Here is a 9,829-nt window from a genome sequence, read left to right on the forward strand (position 1 = left end):
ACCCTTTCACAGGGGTCGCCTAAGACCATCGGAAAACACATATATAATTACATATTGTTTTTGTGATTAATCACTATGCTTTAATTATGTTCAATTTGTAACAATGAAAATACATCCTGCATATCAGATATTTACATTACGATTCATAACAGTAGCAAAATTACAGTTATGAAGTAGCAACGAAAATAATTTTATGGTTGGGGGTCGTCACAACATGAGGAACTGTATTAAAGGGTCGCGGCATTAGGAAGGTTGAGAACCACTGCCTTAAAGGCTTGAGATATCCACATAAACCTTAGCTGTGGATTTAATTCAGCAGGAGGTTTAATTGCAAAAAGTTATTAGAAATATCTAAATATCTATTTAGAAATGCATGCAGTGCTCAACTTTGAACCTGGATATCTTGTTCTAAAGTTAGTTTTTAGAGGGCTTTTTAAAAATAGTCAAACTACCACTTATAAAATAGAGTAATTTGTAGATATTTTGACACTTGACCACTCCCTGAAGCTGTATTTCCTTATTGCCACCTAATCTGTTTGTGCTTGGCAAATTCCAACTTCACCCCATCCTCCTTTTAAATGCCTTTTCCTCTTTTTTCCTTCTTACTTGCCTGTGGAAATAGCCCCACAGGTAATACTCAACACTAGAGGCTGCTAGGTTTACTAGTATTTATTCTACACTAGAGGCCCGGTGCACAAAAATTTGTGCACTCGAGGGGGGGGTCCCTCAGCCGGGCCTGTGCCCTCTCGCAGTCTGGGACCCCTCGGGGGATGTCCACCTGCTGGCTTAGGCCCGCTCCCCAGGGGTTCAGGCCTAAGCTGGCAGTCAGACATCCCTCTGGCAGCCCGGGAGCCCTCAGGGGATGTCCACTTGCCAGCGGGGACCAGGCCTAAGCTGTAGTCAGACATCCTTAGCGCTGCTGAGGAGGCGGCCGTCAGCCTGGCTTGTGGCTGAGCAGAGTTCCCCCTGTGCGAGTGCACTGACCACCAGGGGACATCTCCTGCATTGAGCATCTGTCCCCTGGTGGTCAGTGTGTGTCATAGTGACCAGTCATTCCCAGTTGTTCTGCTGTTAGGGTCAATTTGCATATTACCCTTTTATGATATAGGATAGAGGCCTGGTGCATGGGTGGTGGCCGGCTGGTTTGCCCTGAAGGGTGTCCCAGATCAGGGTGGGGGTCCTGCTGGGGGTGTGGCCAGCCTGGGTGAGGGGCTTATGGCTTTTTGCAGGCTGTCCACAGCCCCTTCAGGGTGGGGGGGTTCCGCTGGGGTGCCTGGCCAGCCTGGGTGAGGGGCTGAGGGCTGTTTGCAGGCTGTTCAAGCCCCCCAGTGGGTTCCCTCACCCCATGGGAGTGTGGCCAGCCTGGGTGAGGTGCTGAGGGCTGTTTTTAGGCTGGCCATACCCCCTTCAGGGTGGGGGTACCTGCTGGGGTGCCTGGCCAGCCTGGGTGAGGGGCTGAGGGCCGTTTGCAGGCTGTTCAAGCCCCCCAGTGGGTTCCCTCACCCCATGGGAGTGTGGCCAGCCTGGGTGAGGTGCTGAGGGCTGTTTTTAGGCTGGCCATACCCCCTTCAGGGTGGGGGTACCTGCTGGGGTGCCTGGCCAGCCTGGGTGAGGGGCTGAGGGCCATTTTCAGGCTGGCCACCCCCACGGGCTGGAAGCAGGTATCTGGGATTTATTTATCTTCTATAATTGAAACTTTGTAGCCTTGAGCAGAGCCGAGGGCTTGCTAGGGCAGGTGGGAAACTTGGCTTCCTCCATTGCTGGGGGCAACCAAGCCTCCTGCTCGCTCCAGCTCCGTGGCCGCCGCCATCATTGTGATGGAGTGATGGTTAATTTGTATATTACTCTTTTATTAGATAGGATAAGTTTGGTTGCTTAGTGTTCTTTGATCCCACAATGCTTTATTCATTTTTCATATAGTTTTTACCCTGTGCTCTGTGGCAATGGAGACCAATGCTTATTAATCCTATTTTGTGTCAGTGCCTAAAAGCAATGCTCAGCATAGAGATGCTCAATAAATATTGGTTGAATATTTTACCAAAGGAGGCTATATAAATGTTTGCACATGAACACAGAAAATAAGCCTAGAACTTGGGTTCCAAATGTGATTTCATTCAGCTCTATAAAAGAATTGCTTGATATTCCAAACCTATTTTAGCAAAAGTGACTCAGAAATTAAGGTAAATGGTTTTGCTTTTTGGAGTGTTCTTTTAAGGCTATGGTTATTTTAAAAATATTTTTTGAGCCCGGCTGGCATGGCTCAGTGGTTGAGCATCAATCTATGAATCATGGCTCTATTCCCAGTCAGGGCATATGCCTGTGTAGCGGGCTTGATCCCCAGTGAGGGGTGTGCAGGAGGCAGCTGATCAGTGATTCTCTCTCATTATTGATGTTTCTATCTCTCCCTTTCCCTCTCTGAAATCAATAAAAAATATATATATATTAAAAATCTTTTTTTATAAGCATTCATTTCTCAGTAGTTGTTAATGATTAGCTCTTTGGTTTCACCTTAGCTGCATCAGAATCAACTGGGAGCTTTTAAATACATGCCTGGGCCTCACCCCAGAGATAATTAGAGCACCTGTAGTTTTGAGAAGATTCCTGGATGATTGTGATAGGAAAATGGACTGAAACTACATGCATGAAATTATGCAGGAAAGAGTGTGTGATGCCCTTATTTAACGTGCAAGTTTTATTGACTTTTTTTGAGTGAGGGCTTTATCACATCTAAGATCTCTTCTAAAAATCATTTATCTCATATGAATCTAACACTTTCAAGTCCTGTCCAGAATGGTTAGGGGCCAGTAATATGCCCCTTTAGGCCTAATCCCTGGCCTCCAGATTGTCAGAATATTTTAATTCATTGTAAATTGAATGCATGAGCATCTGTTTGTATATCTACCTGAGCAGGCCAAGTGGGAACAAATGAGGCAGTTAACTGTGTTTTTACATATCTTTAGGTCACACCTGGTTCATCAGTGGCTGATAAGCTTGAACCTGGAGTTTAGGTCTTTAGTTTTGCTCTTTTCATGTGATTGTTTCATCTTTTTTGCTTGGTCCTTGCAACACTGTAAAACTGAAAGTTGGGATCTATTGCTAGAACAGCTGCTTTAGTTTTGGGCTATATTTGGTATGGGTATTTATCTTTCCCAAATGGGCTTTAGAGAATGTCAGGATCTTTGAAGAGTGTATAGCTGAGGAAAACAGAGATGACAATGTATCCTTTAATTTTAAAAAAGTGAGATTCTACTTCTCAGTAACATTAAGGGACTCAATCTATTCCAAAGTATCCAACTATTATAATTCCGTTTTTGATTAGAAGTAGTTTAAGTACTTTATTTATAATTACTCTAACTTTAGAAATCTATCTTTTATAGACCTTTACAGTTAGGCCAGTTTGCATACATTTTAATACTTAATAACTTAAAAACTGCACTCTATACCAGCGGTTCTCAACCTGTGGGTTGCGACCCCTTTGGGGGTCGAACTACCCTTTCACAGGGGTCACCTAAGACCATCGGAAAACATATATAATTACAAATTGTTTTTGTGATTAATCACTATGCTTTAATTATGTTCAATCTGTAACAATGAAATTGGGGGTCACCACAACATGAGGAACTGTATTAAAGGGTCGCGGCATTAGGAAGGTTGAGAACCACTGCATACTATTTAAGGAAAAGAGCTGTTTAAATTTCTCTGTACTTTGCCTTTCCATGGGTAAAGCTTATTTTCTTTCAACTGATTGTTTTCTCTATTAGCCAGAGCCTCTGTTTAGCCAAATAAAGGTCATAATGTACGACATCTGGAATGTGGATGGACAATAAATAAAAATTGTCCTAATTCTGACTGCGTTAAAAATTTAAAAATAAAAAGGCATATTGTCATTTACTGCCTCCTTAAGATTAAAATATGATTAATGCTGTACTGTTCATTGTTTGTTGGCAGAACACATTTATAAGTATTTTGGGAGCTTTTAGTAGTGGTTTTCCCCCCCAGAAGGACTAAAAGAGCAGAAAGGCAGTTGAAACCTTAAGCATATATAACTATTTGGAGATCTTAAAACTAGATGATGTTAAAAGAAGAAAATTCTCTAGTTAAATGCTTAAGGGCTTTGTAGAAACTGCCATAAAGATAAATACCCAACCTGGCTAGTGTGGCTCTGTTGGTTGGAGTGTTCCATACACCAAAAGGTTGTAGGTTTGATTCCCAGTCAAGGCACATACCCATCCAGGTTTCGGGTTCCATCCCCCATCGGATGCATGCGGAAGGCAGCCAATTGATGCTTTTCTCTCACACATTGTTTCTCCTCTTTCTTTCTCTTTTTGTCTCTTTCTCCTCCTTCCTCTCAAATCAATTTTTAAAATAGTATTTAAAAAATACCTAGTTTTCTGTTGTATGAAATATTTAAGACATCCAATTGAAACAATCCACAAGAAATAATAATAAAAGAGAAACAATAGTCAAACTACCTTTATGTTAGAATCCTCCTGGCAATTTTACAATTCTTTATTCATACAACATAATTCTAAATTTTCCATTGTATATCATGTATTGGGAGTTTTGTGGGAACAAAATTTGGCTAGGGGTATTAGTCTCAAAGATTGTGTGATTGTAAGACCAAGATTAGAAAGAAAGAAAGAAAGGAAGGAAGAAAGAAAGAGGATGAAGAATGAACACGAATAAGAGGGAATTAATTAAGAGAAGGTAATGATGGGCAAACTATTTTCTAATTGACTTTGAAAGGAGAAAAAGGGAAAAGACAAAATAGGATAAATTGGAAGAAGGGAGATAACAAGTAAATCTCTACTTTGTGTTCTATAAATGTTATTACTGAAACCTGTATTACTTGATGTCCAGGTTGGAGCTGATTGATCAATAGCTGGATTCCTCAGAAAGTATCACGTATTCTCCTTCTCTCCTTGTCATCTCCACTTCTCTTGCCTTCTCAGTTTATTGTTTAACATAATTTTTATAGAACCCAGATCCTCTGTAATGTAGCTTTGCCTTATAATGTGTTTAAGATGGTTAAAAGAGAAAATAAGAGAAGAAATGATCTTTGTAAACTTATACAAATGAAAAGAAGAGAGGTATGGGTTCTGTAGAGCAACTGATTTTCTAATGCATTTGATCTTTGATATTTCTTGGGTGTTGAATTTAAGGAAACAGATTTTTTTCCTCAAGAGAAGGCTAATTGGAGATGTTAACTTCTCTTCTTTTCCCAAATAACTATTTACTTTTAGGTTACTATATCTTTTATAAGAAAGTTTATATTTAATTATGATGCATGTGGTTGATTTTTCATTGTTTTGTCATAATTTTGATTACCAGTCCAAAGGACAAGTATCTGAAATAGAGACTTAAGAATTTATATCCAATGATGCAGGACTCAAAGCAGGAACAATTAATTCTGGAACAAAAAGCTCATTCCGAAGAGGAGGAGGCCAAATGCAGGTGTCTGGAAAAGCAATTTCATGTCCCATAATGCACTGTAACAAGGAATTTGATAATGGGCACCTTCTCTTCGGACATTTGAAAAGGTAAGTGTGATATTCAGAATAGTGGACACTGAAGGTCAAGTGAGTTACAAAGTGATTTCATAAAATGAAAGCATGTTGTGCCTCTGCCATTGTAATTACAGCTTTATATTTTAAATTCAAATTGTTTTGTGTTATTAAGATATAATTATTTACAATTACATCCCTTAGTTGTCCTGGAAGGTTTGGTGAAGTTAGATTCTTCTAGTGATATTTTGTCTTTAAAGACATGTGGTCTTTAAATATGTATTTATTCCTAAAATGTCTCATAAAATTTTGAATAGAATTTTTGCACTGCTATGCAATTGGATCAGTGTTAGAGAAATCCAGCCCATAAATGCAAATTTCAAAAGACATAAAGCACTTACAGATATTTAGTCTAGCTAATATGACATTGCAAAATAAATGCTAAAGGCAAATAAAATATAGCCAAATTAATGATAAATATTTTGCTTATGAAACACATCTTATTAACCTACTGCACTTTTGAATATTAGAACAAGAGAAAGTAAATATCAAGGAAGACAGTATTAAAGTCATTAAACATTTTTATCTTTACAATCCCCTTCTAATAGTTTAAAGATATCTCACCCTACTTATGCCTTGCCTTACCAAGAGAGATTTCTAGAGGGAGCTTCAGTGGTCTGTGAATAAATGGGCAGCATACTGTATCTGAACTATTTTAAAAAGTCTTCGAGGCAGTTTAAAATGACACAAATTTTTAATTATGTTAAATGAACATTAGAAGGATTAAAAGCCATTTTTAGGAATCGGGTGTGTCAGAAATCTTGACTTGAGAGTATTATTTCAGTGGTTCATTTTAAATTATTTGTGAACTTTATGGTAAATAAGGCAAAAGAAAAGATGATGGCTCTGTAGTTTTCAAACTGGAAATGTACCAGTTTGGCAAGACATGCCTGAATCTATTTTATTGGATCTTGAGTACTTTTATGAAATCTTAAACTAACTGTAGGTCACTGTCTGAAGGGATTGCAAGCCTTATGGAAACCACTTGATATTTCTTAGTAGAAAAGTGTGAGTTCTGAATGTGTGTATGTATGTTTATTTAGCTTAACAAATGAAACTAAATAGTTTTCCCCTAGAATGTGAGCTTTTCTAATGTTACCTCTCTTTTGCCAAGTAGGTTTGATCACTCTCCATGTGATCCAACAATTACACTACATGGACCTTCCATCAATTCCTTTGCTTGTGTAGTATGTTATAAAAATTTTGTTACTCAACAACAATATAAGGAACACCTTTTTTCTAAGGTAAGAACATGTCCTAAGTTAAGAGTAGGCATTATTTTTCTTGCTGCTCGTAAGCTTGCAATCCCCAATGATATACATAAGGATCAAAATTCTGATTGTTTATGAAGAGCAAAATGATTTGGAACATTAAACTGTTGGGGGCAGGCAAACTTGATAGGTGAAAACCAGCAGTCCTGAAGATTACCATAGAAACCCTATTTTTTATCGAGTTGCTTTATGAAATTAACAGATGCTCTGTGAGTTAGTCACATGATGAGAACTAGAACCTTCTTAAGTCCACTGCTTTTCACTGCATGTTGAACTGTTGGAGCCATATAGTGCCTAACAATTCTTTTATTAACGTTAGTATTAAGAAATAGATCTAGGGGGGGACAAAGAGACTCATGTAATACTTTAAACAATAAAGTATGTATGTTTATTTAGCTTAACAAATGAAACTAAATAGTTTTCCCCTAGAATGTGAGCTTTTCTAATGTTACCTCTCTTTTGCCAAGTAGGTTTGATCACTCTCCATGTGATCCAACAATTACACTACATGGACCTTCCATCAATTCCTTTGCTTGTGTAGTATGTTATAAAAATTTTGTTACTCAACAACAATATAAGGAACACCTTTTTTCTAAGGTAAGAACATGTCCTAAGTTAAGAGTAGGCATTATTTTTCTTGCTGCTCGTAAGCTTGCAATCCCCAATGATATACATAAGGATCAAAATTCTGATTGTTTATGAAGAGCAAAATGATTTGGAACATTAAACTGTTGGGGGCAGGCAAACTTGATAGGTGAAAACCAGCAGTCCTGAAGATTACCATAGAAACCCTATTTTTTATCGAGTTGCTTTATGAAATTAACAGATGCTCTGTGAGTTAGTCACATGATGAGAACTAGAACCTTCTTAAGTCCACTGCTTTTCACTGCATGTTGAACTGTTGGAGCCATATAGTGCCTAACAATTCTTTTATTAACGTTAGTATTAAGAAATAGATCTAGGGGGGGACAAAGAGACTCATGTAATACTTTAAACAATAAAAATTTAAAAAAAAAAAAAAAGAAATAGATCTAGTACTTAGAAGGCTGTGCTATGTAACTCTTATTGTTAAATCTCAAGGGACATATATAAATTCTTGTAATGTAGAACCATATTTGATATTAGATATAACTCTCAACAAATACTCCTTATTGCTTAGTCTTTGGAGTGTGTCACAAAGACCTTCTTTCCTTTAAACTACTTTCCTTTAAACTAGTATGCAATTGCCTATCTTGAATCAGCCAGAAGAGGTCGCTAGAAGATCGTATACCACTGCTTTCTATTTTATAAAGATCACATTCTTTAATGAAAGAGAGTGGAATTATCCACAGTTTGCATTATTTGTCTTGCATCCTTCCCCTTTTTCTTTCATCTCCAATTTCTTCCATCTGGACTAGTGCTTATCAAACTTTAATGTGCACCTGAATCACTTGTTAAAAAATGAAAATTCTGACTCAATAGATCTGAGGTGGGGCCTTAGATTCAGGATTTCTAACAAGCTTCTAGATCAGCGGTTCTCAACCTGTGAGTCTCGACCCCTTTGGGGGTTGAACGACCCTTTCACAGGGGTCGCCTAAGACCATCAGAAAACACATATATAATTACATATTGTTTTTGTGATTAATCACTATGCTTTAATTATGTTCAATTTGTAACTATGAAAATACATCCTGCATATCAGATATTTACATTACGATTCATAACAGTAGCAAAATTACAGTTATGAAGTAGCAACGAAAATAATTTTATGGTTGGGGGTCACTACAACATGAGGAACTGTATTAAAGGGTCACGACATTAGGAAGGTTGAGAACCACTGTTCTAGATGATGCCAGTGCTGCTGGGTCACACTAGAGTAGCAAGTCTAGTGTTTCTTTCTTTTTTTTTTTTTTTTTTTTTTTAAGTCTAGTGTTTCTTGAACATTAAAGTCATCCAATGGGTCTGGCACTAGATAGCTTCCTGCCTTTCTCCCATTTTGGTGGTGGTAGTGGTGGTGGTGGTGGTAGGTGTACTGTAAGCTTAAGTGTGCCTCAAGGTCATTTGCAGGTCAATAGGTACTACCACTGTTTCTCATTCTGTTCCAAGGCCATTCTGTCATCAAAGGTTATTTTTCCCCCTTGCTAGCCTATTCTTCCCAGCCCTAGGAAACCAGTTAACTACTTTCTGTCTCGTTGGTTTTATCTTTCCTGGACATTTCATATAAATGGAATAATAGAATATGTGCCCTTTTTGTGACACCATAATGTTTTTAAGGCTTATCTGTGTTGTAGAATGTATCAGTCCTTTATTCCTAATTAAAAATATATATGTGTGTGTGTGTGTGTGTATATATATTTCAGAGGGAAAGGAAGAGGGAGAGAGAGATAGAAACATCAATGATGAGAGAGAATCATTGATTGACTGCCTCCCACATGCCCCCCCTCCGGGGATCGAGCCCACAACCCGGGCATGTGCACTGGGACCCTTCAGTCCATTGTATGGATATATGCCACATTTTGTTTATCAATTCATCTATTTGATAAACACTTGGGTTGTTTTCACTTTGGCTGTTGTGAATAATGCTACTACAAACAAGCATGCAAGTCTTTGTGTGGATATATGTATTCACTTCTCAGGTGACTATTGGGTCATATGGTAATTATGTTTACTTTTTTTAAGAACTGCCAAATTGTTATCTAATTATTATACCGTGTCACCTTCCCATTAGCAATATATGCAGCTCTAATTTCTTCTTATTCTTTTTATTTTTATTAATTTTAGAGATAGAGAGAGAAACATCAGTTTGTTGTTTCACTTATTTATGCATTCATTGGTTGCTTTTTGTATGTGCCCTGACCAGGGGTCAAACCCATAACTTTGGTATATCAGGACCATGTTCTAACTAACTGAGCTACCTGGCTAGGGTCTAATTTCTTTACATCCTTGACAGCACTTATTATCTGTCTTTTAAAATAGCTATTTTAGTGGGTATGAAGTAGTATTTTATTGTTGTTC

At 38.1% G+C, this 9,829-nt stretch overlaps 1 protein-coding gene across 1 annotated transcript in view; it reads left to right on the forward strand.

The window, feature by feature from the left end:
• Positions 1 to 9,829, forward strand: part of ZNF451 (zinc finger protein 451) — a 103,978-nt gene that overhangs the window by 58,800 nt on the left and 35,349 nt on the right. The window contains exons 9-10 of the mRNA XM_005863324.2: positions 5,387 to 5,540; positions 6,682 to 6,808. Coding sequence (XP_005863386.1) covers positions 5,387 to 5,540; positions 6,682 to 6,808 — 281 coding nt within the window. The remainder of the gene's footprint in view (positions 1 to 5,386; positions 5,541 to 6,681; positions 6,809 to 9,829) is intronic.

The sequence above is a fragment of the Myotis brandtii genome, unplaced genomic scaffold, assembly GCF_000412655.1.
Source record: "Myotis brandtii unplaced genomic scaffold, ASM41265v1 scaffold176, whole genome shotgun sequence".
Classification (NCBI taxonomy): Eukaryota; Metazoa; Chordata; class Mammalia; order Chiroptera; family Vespertilionidae; genus Myotis; species Myotis brandtii.